We start from the raw sequence: 15,051 nt of genomic DNA, 5'->3' as shown, positions 1-15,051 counted from the left end.
GCGTGGATGAGTGTGCAACACCTTTTCCGGCTACTCGATCCGTCTCCCCCTCGAGAGGGAATGAACTAACGAACTTCCTTTCCCTTTTTCCTTTTCCCTCCTCCCCACCTCTCCTCACCCCACACCTGCGTGCCCACGCAACCAGCCGCGCAACCACTCGGGCGGCATTGATGTTGTTCTTCATGCACAAGACGAAAATCAAGACTGGAAATGAAAAAAAGAAAAAAAAGAAAAAGAAAAACAGAAAAATCGAAACAAGAATTCGACCGTCCCTTGCGAGTGCTGTCTCTGGACTTCGAACAATGCGACCGTGTCGTGCTGTGGCTCAGGGCAGCCAAGCCAAATCTTTAGGAGGCCTCCAGCCATTGCTGGCTCGCACCCACCATTGGCTCGTCGAAGCAAAATTACGTACACAGGAACAGGTCGCCGACGACGCCTGACTTACGTGATTCCGAAGAACACGTGCCCGTTCGTACCCGTACACGGGCGGGTTGTACACAAGAGAATGTACACCTGAAGAAAGGCACGCATTCATGCATGCACGCTCACTACATACACACTCACACACACACATACACGCACACACGCACACGCACACGCACACGCACACATATATATGCGTGTCTGCATATTTGTACATGTGTATACATACGTACGTGCAAATCTGTATTTCCACATCTGCCCACGTGTGCGCGCTGCAAAGCACTCCGTCACCAAACCAAGCAAATGTCAGACATTTGAGGAATTATTTGCTTATGGTACCCTCTCCACCGTCCGGAGAGCGTCCCTCTTCTGCGTCTGGACACGAGAAAAAAAACCATCTCGCGCCTTTTGATCTTTGCCTTTTACGTCCAGTTGTCGTCCGATCTGGTTCCGGAAGCCAACCCCTTTGAGGCAGTGTGTAGCACGCGCCCTTTTCATGTACACAGAGAAACATGTCCAGGCTGCTGCTGACACTGATGTGCATACTGCTGAGTGCCTACGTCCCCCTGTGCACGTCTACAACCGACCACTCTGCGCAATCACGTCCGCTCCTCAGTCTGCATCGTTCTCCCTCGAGCTCGTTGGAAAAGACACGCGGTAGCCTGTCTACACAGACGTAAGAGTCGCTCAATTCGTGGGGTATCATGCTATGTAGCTCATTTAACAAATCGTCATATTCACTTGGCATCTCGGCTCCCTCCAGAGACCTTCTGTTCTGCTCGTCCCATGTTCGACGAGCCCCATGGCCCTCAGCCCAGCTTCGTGTCCGTGGCGTCGGCGAGATCCCAGATCGTCTTGGGCTTGTCCTGCCGCATGCGGTCGTCTTTGAGCATCCTGATTCCGTCAGTAAGGCAGAGTCCTGAGGTCGTCTCGTGCATGATTTGGAAAGGGTCGAAGCGAATGTAGGATGCAAAGGACATGGTCTACCTCGAATCGATGCGCACATCTTCCCCTTCCACCTCGAGCCGCGCCTGCGGAGTCACCGCGTCGATCACAAAATGGTTGTCACAGTGTGGACAGTACTCATCCGACTCCTCAAACTCCGAAGCGTCCTTCCTAAAGCACTTCTTGCACTTTTTGCACGCAAACACCATCTCGTTGCGCTTCAGAAGAGGGTGGTCTTCCGTCTCCTGATGGCATTCTGCGCAGTCAAACCATTTCTTACCTAGCCCTCAGTGTTAGACGTGCTTACAAATCTCTCTGATGCAGAGGAAGGTATCCGGAGGGGGCCGAAAGGGAGAGTCCCAAGCAGGGTGTATGACGCGTGTTGAGCATCCGATTGTCTGTCTAGGCGTCTGGTGGGGAATAAAAAAAAAACAGAAAACGACGTACAGCACGCAGAGCGGATCGCAACTTGTGCGTTGAGAATATGTTTGCTAGGGTCAGGTTTAGTATGACAAGTGAAATGGTAGTTCTCAGCTGCTCACATACCACATGGTGATGTTCCAAAGGAGAGATGTTCGTGGCAGCGTAGTGGGTAAAGTTTGAGCGTCGTTTCTAGAGAAAAGTGTTTCCGCTTTGTGTCGGCAACTTTTAGCAGGGCGCAACCGCAGATCGCCCAGCTTGCGAATCCCGTCAGCTTCAGGCACAACAAGACCGCGAAAGCAACAAAAATACCTTGTTCTTAGTCATGACCCACCACCACCCGTCTTCAAGGTGTCCATAGAATCCATATTCGCCTTCTCCTGCCCAGCACCAGCCTCGACTCTCTTCAAACCCCCTTCCACCCCTCCATCCAAGGTCGTCCCTGTGAGAAGCGTTTCTGCCAGCTCCACCTGACCGACCAAACACCTCAACTGCACTGCCACGCGTTTTAAGAAGAGAGATTCAGTGAGCCCCTTTCCCCCCGGGAAACAAGATCGCCCCCGGTGTCCCTGGCTGCTGAATGGGGAGCATCAAGCGGATTTGCATACTCTCGCCCCATGGACTTTATGGGCGCGGGCGCCGACAGTGGGAAGAGCTAGTGACATATCAATGAGACGCCGCATGGGTTACGGCGGTAGCACAAGACGTAGAACACGTACAGGACACGCTTCGGGGTCACCACACAGTTGAGCGTGACCATGGAGGGTCAAAACGGAGAGAGCCAGGACAACTCGTCCCTCGTACGTAGCAGTGGCTCTTCACACCCAAGCGCTCCCATTGTAGACGTCATGTTGACTGTGTCTTACAGAAACCCGTGTCCTCACTGCGAAACCACTTCGAGAATATGATCAAGTCGAAACCACACCCGCCGCAACCTTCGCCTGCCCTCGGACCAAGCAAACCCGCGACGCTGAGCGTGCATGCGGCCGAGTCGTACAGCAGAGGTGCGTCGCTTGACATACCACGGACAAACCATGGCTTCGCGGCTGCTCAGCATCTGCAATCGGACGCGGACAAGAGCGGTCCTCACTCCCGTTCGGGCACGCCCAAGTTGCGTCCACTGTCTATGGGCCCTCTCTCACCTCCTCGCTCGCCGCCTCTCGTCACGGTCGACTCGCCCAGCTCGCCTCCGAAACCCTACTCCGTATCGCGCAGCCCCTTCTTATCCGCTCAGGCCTCGAAGGAGTCGCTGAAAAAGACACCCTCGTCACGCTCAGGCTCACCCACCAGCGGACTCGCGAGGCCGTTCAAGATTCCGAGTAGAACCCCGACACCCGCCCTTGATACGCATCATTTTCCTCCACTGGATGCCTCGCCTTCCCGCACGCCGGCAGGGGATCCTCAGAAGTCCTCGTCCCCTGATCACGAACCTCCCCGCAGAGCGTCCCCGCAGCCGCACATACCGCCTCCGGTCAACCGGGCTGGGAAACCGAAATCGTTCGGCAAGCCGGCGCAGCAGGAGACCAGGAAGGTGTCTGACTCTCTGGCGCCCAGCGCTGTTTCGGATAAAGGCAACGAAAGCATTTCGCCGTTCAGCACACCGCCTAGCGAGCACGAAAGCCCGCACGCTAGTCCCAGCCCTCCACGTATACCGAACCATAGCAAGCCGCGTGTGAATACCGGCATTGGCATCCAGGATGGCTATTTTTCTGGCGCACGTGTGAAACAGGACAGCAGAGGCTCGCCAGTCGAACCTCCGTCCGCCATCTCGGATCAGAACTGGACGGACAAGCTCAAATTCGCCAACAGGCGAGATATGGCCGCTCCACCTCCCAAGTCGTCAGCATGGACAGAATCCGTCAGGCTGACAAATCGGCCGGTTCGTACCTCCGGGCGAGAATCGCCAGACTTGCCTGAAGATCGGCCATCTCTGCCTGCTCGTCACGACAACCAAGCCATGCAAGCCGGGAAGTCATCGCCACCGAGGCGACGTCTGCCGCCTCCCCCTCCTTCCGATCCTCCGATCCGCAAGTCGATGGATGTTCAATCTACACGGCCGTTTTACGGTCAAATTTCAGAGAGTCCTGGGAGAGCGTCTATGGATACGCTCTCAACGGCAAGGTCGATGTTTGCAGACGCCAATGCGAGATTTCAGCCGCCTCCTAGACGAGCGCAGATACCCGCGTCCAATCATGGCGGCAGCACGTCGGGTGCAAATCACAGCCAAATACCAGCCTCACGGCCGTCATCTGACTATCGAAGGCCCGAAACGACGTCACGAATGGCCAAGGTCGCGGATTCCGTCGATGACTCTGAGGAAGAAGATTCGGAACTGCCCACAATGCATGGTGCGACTCTAACCGATTATCCCGACTCGTCTCAGACGAACCGCAGGCCCCCTCGCTTCCGAAAGTTTGCCCAGACCATCCAGACCAAGTACGAGACGAAACTTCTGGCAGTCTGCGGGGAGTACATCTGCACGTCCGGATACATCACCAAGGTGTGGAACTTACTCACAGGTGAACTCATCATGAGTCTCGTTCATGGAGAAACGATCAAGGTCACGGCGATAGCCTTCAAGCCTGCTACCGACGTAGACGACGAGGGCAAGCGGATTTGGCTGGGCACGAACGAGGGCGACTTGCACGAGATTGACATTCCGTCAGAAAGCTCTACGGCGTTCAAATCGCGCGCGCACCTGTCAAAAATCACACGCATCCACCGCCACGGCTCGGAAATGTGGACGCTGGACGAGCAGGGCACCCTGTGCATCTGGCCTCCGGGAGATGACGGTCTGCCAAGTTTGGAGCTCTCCCCACACACGATACGTCTTCCAAACGGCGCGACGTATTCCATCACTGTCGGATATCAGCTCTGGGTTGCTTTCGGTCGCGAGCTCATGGTCTATCAGCCTGACAAGACGACCAGGAAGGCGAATCCGATCCTCAGCAAGCCGCTTGTGCAGGCCAACGTGGGAGACGTCACTGCGGCAGCCATCATCAGCAGTCGAACAGACGTAATCTACTTTGGTCACGCAGACGGCAAGGTTACAATGTACAATTTGAAAGACTATTCTTTTGCCGGCATGGTCAACATAAGCTTGTACAAGATCAGCTGTCTTGCGGGAGTTGGCGATCGCCTTTGGGCTGGCTTCAACACCGGCATGATATACGTGTACGACACGACCTCTCAGCCGTGGAAGGTCTTGAAAGATTGGAGGGCGCACAAAGACACCATTGCCGGCGTTGTCGTGGATCGCACCAGCATCTGGAAACTAGATCGATTACAGGTGGCCTCCCTTGGTACGGACAACAAATTGCAGATATGGGATGGGATGCTTGAGCAGGACTGGCTCGGTAAGTGTGCAGCAAGTAAAGGCAGGTGGTCAGGCGGACGCTAACTTCGGATGCAGAGCAGGACATGCAAAACCACGACATGGAATATTGCGACTTCCGGGAGTTGTCGGCCCTGGTCATGACCTGGAATGCCGGTGCCTCGAAACCGATGCACCTCAAACACGACGAGCAAGACAGCAATTTCTTCAGAGATCTGCTGCGTGGACCGAAAGAGCCGCCTGACTTTGTGGTATTCGGGTTTCAGGAACTCGTGGACCTTGAGGACAAGAAGGTCACGGCGAAGAATCTGTTCAAGAGCAGTAAGAAGAAGGACAGCTCAGAGAGGGAACACATGGCGAAGCAGTACCGAGCATGGCGAGACCACCTATCGCAGTGCCTCGACATGTACATGCCGTCTCGTGAAGCGTACACTCTGCTTCATTCCGCTGACTTGGTCGGCCTGTTTACGTGCGTCTTCGTCAAGAGCTCTCTACGCTCCAGCATTTCCGACGTCAGCGGTGCGGAAGTCAAGCTTGGGATGAAAGGGCGATACGGGAACAAAGGCGCCCTTCTCGTGCGTTTTTTGATCGACGACAGCTCCGTCTGTTTCATCAACTGTCACCTGGCAGCGGGTCAGAAGCAAACGCACCATCGCAACAACGACATCGCGGCCATCATGGAGGCTGCAGTCTTGCGACCGCTGCCGGACCCTCAAGCCCAGTTTGATGTCTTCGTCAGCGGGGGCGACGGCTCGATGATTCTCGATCACGAGATATGCATCCTGAACGGCGACCTCAACTACCGCATCGATGCCATGAGTCGTGACATAGTCATTCGCGAGATTCAGGCCGGCAACCTGCAGAGGCTTCTGGAGAAAGACCAGCTGCTGCTGTCGCGCAAGCGGAACCCAGGCTTCCGCCTCCGCGCCTTCCAAGAAAAGGAGCTGACGTTCCCACCAACGTACAAATACGACGTGGGCACCGACAATTACGATACAAGCGAGAAAAGGAGATCTCCGGCTTGGTGCGATCGACTTTTGTACAGGGGCATAGGTCGAATCAAGCAAACGGAGTATCGCAGGCATGAAGTACGCGTTAGCGACCATAGACCTGTCAGCGGACAGTTCAGGATACGAGTCAAGACTATAGATCGAAGAAGACAGGGTGCTGTAAGGCAAAAGTGTGAGGAAAGGTTCGAAGATGTCCGACAGAGGATTGCCCAGGACATTAAGTGAGTATTTCCCACGGTCTTCAGGCTGACATGCTTTGGGTGCTGACTGATTCAAGACTCGACTATCTCGTCTCAGTCCTCGGACTTTCGAAGAAAGAAGCCGAGCGCCTGCTGAAAAAATAAAGCATGCTGGGTGAACTGAGCATGGGATGAAACGAAAAGGGGACAGGCAAGGTGTCTCACGTTTCGTGGTCTACTGTGTACGCATTTTAGCGAGGAGGCGTTTCTAATTCCAAAGCGAGTGGCATAACGAAAACATGATAAAGCTAGCTGGCAGATGGACGAACAGAGAATTGTTTTAGCTGTTTCGCAGAGCATAGTTTGGTTGTTCGCCACACGTGCGTGCTGGTGATCAGGCTGTAAATTAACGCCTTGTTGACCGCCAATGAGGCTTGACAGACGAAAGAAAGACATCTGAGCCCGATGCTTACGACGCTAACGTATCATGTCTTGCGACCTTTTGCGTTCATCGCTGGCCTGCGTAAAAAAGGTTTTTTTCCACGTCCAACGCGAGAAACATGCCTCTTACGATCATCGTCTGCGGTGGGGGCGTCGCCGGTCTCGCTGCGGCTGGCTACTTGCGCGCGCACCATCAAGTGACGGTTTTGGAGCGCGGGGAGCTCGACTTCCGCACCGACGACTACGGCGTGTGCATCGCGTCCAACGCACTCGGCTTGCTTCAAAATGTGGGGTTCGACGTCGACGCCCTGGATGCGGTGCCGATGACGCACCTGTGGCTCCGCACCAACCAGAACGAAGACGTGGACACCTTGGACGGTTCCGGCTCCAGCGCCCAAGGAGGCGGCGAGAAGAGAGCTGCGTGTGTCGTGGCGAGGAAGGCGAACGTGCTGAGCGAGCTCCTGAAGCTCGCCACGTCGAGGCGGTTCGCGGGCGAGCCTGCCCGCATCGTGGCTGGGGCGACCGTCGTCCGCGTCGACGTCCGCGCGGGGGCCGTGACGACGCAGGACGGCGCGGAGTTCCGCGGCGACGTGATCGTCGGCGCAGACGGGGTCGGGTCCCTGGTTCGGACGAGCATGATGCGGGCGCTGGGCTCGCCCGCGCCGCCGCCCGTCAAGCACGGCCTGCTCGCCTTCGTCGCGCCCGTGCCCGTGTCCGCGCTCGGCGGCGAACCCAGTCTGGCCTTCATGGCGGCGCCGGAGGCGCGGACGGGCCTGGCCAGCTTCCAGGGCGACGCCCGGCTAGGCTCCCGTCAGCACGTCCTGCTGTACCACAAGTCCACCGCCGAGCTGCAGGTCGTCGGGTACGCGGACGAGAAAGAGCTCGGCGTCGAGTTCGACGCGCACAACGCCGCGGTACTCAGAGGCGTCGCCCCGCAGAGGGTCGTCGACGAATTTGAAGGTCGGTTCACCGACGCCGTGTGCCGCCTGTTTTCGCACGGCCCGATCGATGCATGGCGTGTACGCGACCTTGACCCTTTGCCCACCTGGACCGTCGGCAAGGCAGTCCTTATCGGGGACGCAGCGCATGCAGCGACGCCGCACGCCGGCCAAGGTTGCAACATCGCCATCGAGGATGCGGAGGCACTCTGCTATCTGCTGAGGTGTGCCCGCGACCCAGGTCCGCATCTCTCGTGCGTTCTGAAGCAGTTTTCGGACTACAGGAAGCCCAGGGCCGAGTTCGTTGCAAGGTACTCGAGACAGGTCGGATGTGTTCAGTCGGACAGTGACAAAGCGAGGGGAGAGATTGCGGAGGACGATGTTGCCGTGGCCGTGTACAGGTATCAGGGAATCGACGCGGCTATGAAACAGGTCGCGGCCTATTTTCGAGACGTAACTTAAGTCATTGGCCCCAGATATACACAACCGAGCCAGTCGATTTGAACAGGCACGGTGAATCCGCATAGTGTGTTCCCTCTATGCCATGCTTGAGTGAGTGTTGGCCAGCAAGATCTGGTCGATGCAAGTGACCATTCGTCGTCACCAACTTCAACAACATGCACGCGACAGTAAAAAGCGCGAATCGCGACGTGGGTTCTACGATCACCGAAATTGGCGCGTCAGTTTCGCATCAGCTTCATCAACGTCCCTGGCGAGTGCTTGACGCCTCGATTGTTAGACGTCATCATGACCTTGACAGTTGCATGAGAGCAGTAAGCAGCGCACAAGCTGGGCAACGGATGTTTTGTATTTAGCAGCGCATAAGTAGCGAACGGCTCGCACGTTTCTCGACGATTAGAGCCCTTCAGCTCTCTTTGTCACAGTAGTCACTCCATGTTGAATCTATCTCGGTCAGATTTCGTCCCGACCTTGCTGCATCTAAACGGGCCCCCCGCTTACGGTAGAGGGTGAGAATCTCGTCTTTGATCTCGAGCGCCGTAATGAGTCAAGACGCGACCAAGCAGCAGACCACACACGGCCTGAACGAGTGGAAAGAACGTCCGCCCTACAGCATCCATCAGGACGACTTCGAGGCAGTATACGAAGCAAGCTGCCATTGCGGTAAAGTCCAGTATCAGCTGAGCCGCAAGGAACCTCTCGACAGCAAGCTGTGTCACTGCACGACTTGCCAAACGCAGCACGCCGCGCCCTTTCAGTGGGCTGCCATCTTTCACAAGGAAGACATCAACTTCAAGAATGGACATCACAACCTTGAGTGGTACGACCCTTCGGAGAAAAGCATCGAGCACAAGCTGCCGTGCAAGGTCCGATGCTCTTACTGCCACAGTCCCATCATGGACGAAGGGCGAAACATGATCTTGCTCTTCCCTTCCTTGATCCACTTCCCGGATGATGACAGCAAGCTGAGCTTCAGGCCGCGGTAAGAGCGCCCCGAAGACGAACGAGAGGAGTCGACTGGCTAACCATCGGGGTTCAGGTGTCACATGTTCTATAGTCAGCGCGTTATGGACGTCCCAGACGGGCTTCCCAAGTGGACGGGCATGGACAAGACCAGTGAGCTGATTGAGGACAGTCCGCCGGAACGGGCGAGGGAACTCGAGACGGAGAGAAAGGAGGAGAGGAAGAACAAGAGGTTAAAAATCGGAGACGAAGGAAAGGGCGCGAACGATGTTGCGTCACCATGACTTGACCCGCGTGGCCTTTTTGCTTTGGACCTGTTGTTCGCTGAATCACGTCTGACTTCTCAAAGGTGGAAAGGCGAAAGAACTTGTACTGTGTTTGAGTTTCTTTCATGACAGATCGGCGATTGTGGACGAAGAGAGACAAAAAAAAGGGCAGATGGGAAAAAAAAAATAAGCGTGAGGGGGAAAAACAAGGTACGACTCGAATGAGACATGAGAGGTGCTTTGCCCAGAAATATTGTATCTCGAATTAATTGTATCTAACATCTAAGAAACATTTTATATCCCCTTTTTTTTTGGACTCCGTCCGGTTGCGCCTTGTCAAAATGTACAATAAAAATCAATACAATTCTATATTCTTATTCTTCTTCGGCACCAAGAATGACTTGATGGAGCATCTCTTTCTCACCGCTGCTTTCCACCATGCCCCTGAACACTCCATCTGGAATCTGGATCAATGCCGCTGGAGTATCATATTCGGCCACCTTACCTTGATCCATCACCAGGATTCGGTCAAAGTCTGCAATCGTGCTAAGACGATGGGCGATAACAATCAATGTGGCGTCTTGGAACTCTTCTCGGATACTTCGTTGAATCAGAGCGTCAGTGTGCTTGTCAACTGCCGAAGTCGCCTCGTCCAAAATCATGATCTTGGGTCTCGACACAATAGCGCGCGCCAAGCAGAGCAGCTGCCGTTGTCCCTGCGACAGGTTCAGACCGCCTTCAGAAATGGGAGAGCTCAAAGAAGTGAACGGGTTTGTGTTCTTCGCCCAGTCAGTCACACCTTCGGCATCTGGAGCTGGATTCGCCGGCGTCGCTGTACCAGACGTTTTGGCCGAGGAGACTAGATGGACTCGCTCTAGTGCATCGCGTAGCTCCTGATCGGTGTGTTGATCGAAGGGATCAAGGTTGGATCGAACGGTGCCGCTGAACAGTACTGGATCTTGCGGAATGATCGCAAGTCTACTTCTTAAGTCATGCAGTTTTATTTTAGAAATATCGATTCCGTCGATGACAACACTCCCTGATCGTGCCTCGAGGAAGCGGAATAGAGCGAGCGTCAAACTTGACTTGCCTGCACCTGTTCGACCAACTACGCCTACGCGTTCGTTACGATTTACACTGAAGGACAGCCCTTTAAGTACCGGAGGCAGATCATCAGCATATCCAACAACCAGTTCTTGAACTTCCAGTCGGCCTTCTGTTGGCCATGCAGCTGGGGCGTCTGCGCCGTCCTGCTTCTCGATCGTGATGCCAGAGTATTCAAGAATGCGCTCTGTTGAGTTCATGTTCATCTCTACTCCAGCAAAATTTCTCAGCAGCCATGTTACTGCTTCTGTGTATTGCAGCGCAAAACCTAGGGCAAAGCCGGAGAGTGCAGCATCCATGCCTTTCAAGCTGATGACTAGTGCGGCAACGAGGAAGGCAAACATAGCACCGATGCAGTTTAGTCTCCAGGACAACCATCGATTGGCCAGCCACATGTAATACAGCATTCTCGCGTGGGTATCGAGCCTTGAATACATATTTGTAATGTATGCTCTCTGCCTGTCGAACGCACGAATGGTACCAATACCTGCGAGCGCTGTCGAGAAGACTTCGAAGACTGGAGACTTCGCGGTTGACTCAAGGCGCTTGAGCTGTCGCGCTGCGATGAGATAGTAAAGCGCATACCGTCCACATATCGTCAGGAGGACGATAGCACAAAGGATAATGACGGGTGAGACGATAATACCGGCGATGATAATACCCAGGACAACCATCAAATTATATAGGCAGAAGGCAAAATTATAAGCTTGAGCCGAGTCGACCTGGTTGAAATCTGCGGAGAAGCGGTTCAGAATTCGTCCAACTGGCATGGTATCGAGCCATCGTAAGGGTGCCCGGAGAACAGCGTAGGTCAGATCCTGGAAGAGCTTACGGCTTGCTTTGATGGAACCATAAAACACCCAAAGATAGCGCAACGTTCCTTCGACGATGATGGCGGCGGCGAATCCGAAATACAACGCGAGCCAGTAAGAGAGTGTTTTCTCGTAGCGAGGTTCACTGACAAGGTCGAACCTAGCTGAAGTGCCCTGAACAACAAATGTGTTTGATGTACTGTACCAGTTTTTGAGGATGTGGCTTTCGCTTTCGTATGTTTCAGTCCATAAACGTAAGACCCACGATCGACCAAGAAGCAAGGCCTCATAACCTCCGAATCCGATAGCGACCACGATCCAAAAAGGGACACCACCGCAAGCGTCAAGATATGCCTTGTACACGGACAGCTTGACCCATCCAGTTTCCTTCTTTTCTTCCTCGACAAATTTCTTCGGTGCTGCCTTCGCCTCTACCGCATTGGAGCCATCATCAATAATGTCGCTTTTGACGCTTGAGTGAGAGAGCGCGCGCTTGTTTCCATTGGCTGTGCCATTTGCAAAGGACTGCCTATGTGGTCTCTTGGCCGTACTGCTACGCGTGCGTGTTCGTTGGATCACCTCCAGCCTATCTTCCGCCGTTATCTCATCCACGGCATCTTCTTCAGGTTCATCGACGATTGTTTCCAGGATTCCTCTCCGCTCTAGATCAGTCACGAAGCCTGCGAATTCGACGGTACCATCTCCCAGACGCACTTCATATTTTGTTGCTGGTAGGCAGAGGCTGACGTGATGGGTGACCAGTATTCTCGTTCGTCCTTTGCAGATATCACCAGTCAGGGCATTTTCGAAGATATGTTTCCCAACATGGGCATCAACCGCGCTAAAGATGTCGTCTAACACCAGAATTGTAGCTCGCGAATACAAAGCTCTTGCAAGTGTAACACGCCATTTCTGGCCGCCAGACAAATTAATACCGTTGGCACCAATTTCGGTTGAATCGCCGTCTGTCATGATTTTCAAATCTTGCTCAAGGGCGCAGACTGAGATCACCTGCTTATACCGCTGCTCGTCAAAGGGTAATCCGAAGAGAATGTTATCTTTGAACGTTGCATTTTCAAGCCACGGCTGCTGGCTCACGTACGCCTTAACTCCAGGAAGCAGCCAATTCGCGCGATTGGCCTTCTCATCATGGCGTTCTTCTATCGGGGGGGCTTTCGGTGCCGTTATTTTCCCTGAGAGCAGTTCGACTTCGCCTAGTATCGCTGCAAGCAGAAGACTTTTGCCCGTGCCGGTACGACCGCTGACAACGCTGAGCTCGCCGTTGGGAAAGTCAAGGTTGATGTTTCGGAGTGTAAAAACATCCTCAACGTCGCCATCAGAAGGCCAGGAGATTGTGGCATCCTTGAAAGCTACATGATCTGCGGGCTCAACAATTTCCTCCTTTTCTGGTCCATCCAGATATTCGCCGATACGCTTGAGACTCACATAAGCATCAAGCATATTCGTGGTCAGCTCTGGAAGCCAGGCAAGGGTGCCCTCGATTTGACCGAGAATTGAGATTGTTGTGAAAGCTACCGATGGCGGGAGACCGCCGTGAATCATGGCATACACTCCAATGGTGGTGGCAGAGAGGAGGACCGGACCTGTGAGCCAGAGACAGACCAGAACCGTGTCGTAAAGCAAGCAAGCCCATTGCGCAGCAAGCTGGTCATTTCGAACCTTCAGAATCCTATCCTGCCATTGTTGTTCCAAAGCTGCGAACTTGATCTGGCGAATACCACCTAGCATCTCGTTGACAGCTGCAAGAATCTTGTCCCTTTGCTCCATAAGTACGTTTTGTCCCTTCGTGTACTTCTTTGAAAAGTATATATTGACAGGCAATGTGCAGAGCTGAACAAGGATACCCGCAACCAAAGGCTTCCAACCTAGAAGCTTTCCCAGGATGCCGAATGAGAACGCAAGCCGGCAAAGAGCGCCGAGAAACATGTTGCAGACAGTGCTGAAATCTGACACACGCTTTGCGTCTACCCCAATGAGATTTACGACACCTTGTCTTGTCTTTTTCAGCTGATCTTCTACGTCCTCGGGGCTAGGCTCGTCAGCTCGCTCAAGCTGAGCCTGTGGCTCACCCGCGTCGGCTTGCTCCACATCAATGTCAACATTGTTGCCTTTGTTAGCAACCACGCCTTTTACGTCTTTTCTCCGTGTAGATTTATCAAAGATCATGCCCCCCAGCTGAGCCCGGACCGCAAAGTTCAGTCGATAGCATAGGAACCACATCTGGTTGTTCGTGAATGCACCCGCAAGGATGGCAACGCCCAACGCAACTACCCAAAACCTTGCTGCAGCTGCAATATCCGCACCTGCGTCACGTTGCTCGAGCAGCCGCAAAAGTTGGTACATCACAAATTGCGGTGCAACCATTAACATGGCGTCGACAACGGTGTAGATGTGTTGCCACAAGAATGTTGACAGATGTGATAAGAGAACAGACTTCAACATGCTGTGCGTCCGCCCGAGGTTCTCTTTGAAGGTTGCGGTTAACTCACTGGTTCGATCTTCGGCTCCTAAAACAGGGATGTCGCTGTATTCCAGATCCTTTAGACGTTTGGCAGCAGCTAGAAGCGGGCCTGGCCACGAATAGGTATATCGATCGAGCGCCGAAACAGAAGAAGCGGCGTCGACTGGCTGGCCTTCGAAGGTGACATGCGGTCGCCTAGGATAGCTGAAGCAGACAATAAAGTCGCAGACCGCAACGGCAATTCCGGCTGCTGGGAACAGTGGGTAGTTGCTTGTCTGCTCCATGAGCCCCACGGCGGTTAGATAGACAATTCCTGCATTTAACAAAATGATCACTAGGCATGAAAGCCCTTCAGTTAACGCGATCGAGTAAACGAGCACCGGCTGGTGCTCGTTTAGAACGAGGAGATGCTGAACCAGGACAAGAACCTATAAACCTTAGTAACGGCTGGTCTGGCATGACAAACAACTGCTCACCCATAGTCCAAAGTGAAGCCACACGCTGATCAAATTCTCGTCGGCCACCGTCCCGCGGACGGCAGCTGCCAGAGAGAGACCAAAACCGGCAAGCGAAAGGAAGGTAGCCAGAACATTTTGCAGCTTGATAGAATATGCGTTCTGCGTCTCTTCCGTGGCAATGCCATCCTTGTCGTGGTACTGGTAGTCAGACAGCTTTTTCGAAAGCCCAGACCTGCGCAGCGAAACAAATCGCCATAGAGAAGGGCCGAAAAGGAAGAGCACGATCGCCAAGGCGATGCTATGCAGGAACAAAGGCCATGGAACGTCCATCGTTGCCGGAAGACCAAGGTTTGGCAGACACGTCTACGAGGCTTCCAGGAGGGCTTCAGCCGTGCCAGACGGACGGAATGATTTAGCGCGGTCGGCCCTGTGCAAATGGCACTGCGAGTTCTTCTTGGATCTCTCTCTCTCCGGCTTTGCGCTCAAACGACAGGATCAACGGGCATTCCAGCGGCGAGAAGGGGGCCTGGGGAGAGAGAGAGAGAGAAAAAGATGTTGGAGAACAGGATATTAGTAATGCAACGGCGGGGACGAAGGAGATATTCAAGCACCATCAAGGCAGGCGTCTCAGAAATCGACACCGCGCAAGCTCGCCTGTGATTTGCGGTGAGGACGCAGCGGTGCCTGCTCTGCCGTCGCTAGCCGGATGAGGCAACCACTTCAGACGCATGTCGGCTCAATAGCGATGCCGGGGCCCGCGCAAGCTCTCAGTTATCGCATGTTCTTAGCCCCGGCAATTGTGCAAAGATCAGCATCG

The 15,051-nt window shown here is 54.1% G+C and overlaps 5 protein-coding genes across 5 annotated transcripts; 3 read left to right on the top strand and 2 right to left on the bottom strand.

Annotated features, from left to right (window-relative positions):
* Positions 1 to 249: 249 nt before the first annotated feature.
* Positions 250 to 2,026, bottom strand: PV09_02266 (uncharacterized protein). The gene is made up of 4 exons (XM_016355278.1): positions 1,915 to 2,026; positions 1,816 to 1,859; positions 1,411 to 1,648; positions 250 to 1,317 (listed from the first exon to the last, which is right to left on the bottom strand). Exons 1-4 carry the CDS (start codon positions 1,917 to 1,919, stop codon positions 1,233 to 1,235), a joined length of 372 nt encoding a protein of 123 aa, XP_016217294.1. The 5' UTR covers positions 1,920 to 2,026; the 3' UTR covers positions 250 to 1,232.
* Positions 2,027 to 2,546: 520 nt separating this feature from the next.
* On the top strand, positions 2,547 to 6,476 carry PV09_02265 (uncharacterized protein; the record flags this gene model as incomplete). The annotated part of the gene is made up of 4 exons (XM_016355277.1): positions 2,547 to 2,588; positions 2,657 to 5,144; positions 5,201 to 6,353; positions 6,410 to 6,476. 4 exons carry the CDS (start codon positions 2,547 to 2,549, stop codon positions 6,474 to 6,476), a joined length of 3,750 nt encoding a protein of 1,249 aa, XP_016217293.1.
* A 395-nt stretch (positions 6,477 to 6,871) lies between these two features.
* PV09_02264 (uncharacterized protein) lies at positions 6,872 to 8,511 on the top strand (the record flags this gene model as incomplete). Its single annotated transcript, XM_016355276.1, has 1 exon — positions 6,872 to 8,511. One exon carries the CDS (start codon positions 6,872 to 6,874, stop codon positions 8,150 to 8,152), a length of 1,281 nt encoding a protein of 426 aa, XP_016217292.1. The 3' UTR covers positions 8,153 to 8,511.
* Positions 8,489 to 9,665, top strand: PV09_02263 (uncharacterized protein). The gene is made up of 2 exons (XM_016355275.1): positions 8,489 to 9,131; positions 9,189 to 9,665. Exons 1-2 carry the CDS (start codon positions 8,692 to 8,694, stop codon positions 9,394 to 9,396), a joined length of 648 nt encoding a protein of 215 aa, XP_016217291.1. The 5' UTR covers positions 8,489 to 8,691; the 3' UTR covers positions 9,397 to 9,665.
* On the bottom strand, positions 9,622 to 14,801 carry PV09_02262 (uncharacterized protein). Its single transcript, XM_016355274.1, has 2 exons — positions 14,253 to 14,801; positions 9,622 to 14,204 (listed from the first exon to the last, which is right to left on the bottom strand). The coding sequence occupies exons 1-2, from the start codon at positions 14,562 to 14,564 to the stop codon at positions 9,753 to 9,755; spliced, it is 4,764 nt and encodes a 1,587-aa protein (XP_016217290.1). The 5' UTR covers positions 14,565 to 14,801; the 3' UTR covers positions 9,622 to 9,752.
* Between the last annotated feature and the right edge of the window lie 250 nt (positions 14,802 to 15,051).

This window comes from Verruconis gallopava, assembly GCF_000836295.1.
Source record: "Verruconis gallopava strain CBS 43764 unplaced genomic scaffold supercont1.5, whole genome shotgun sequence".
Lineage (NCBI taxonomy): Eukaryota > Fungi > Ascomycota > Dothideomycetes > Venturiales > Sympoventuriaceae > Verruconis > Verruconis gallopava.
The sequence above is the reverse complement of the archived record's forward strand: the minus strand, read 5'-3'. Positions and strand labels throughout refer to the sequence as shown.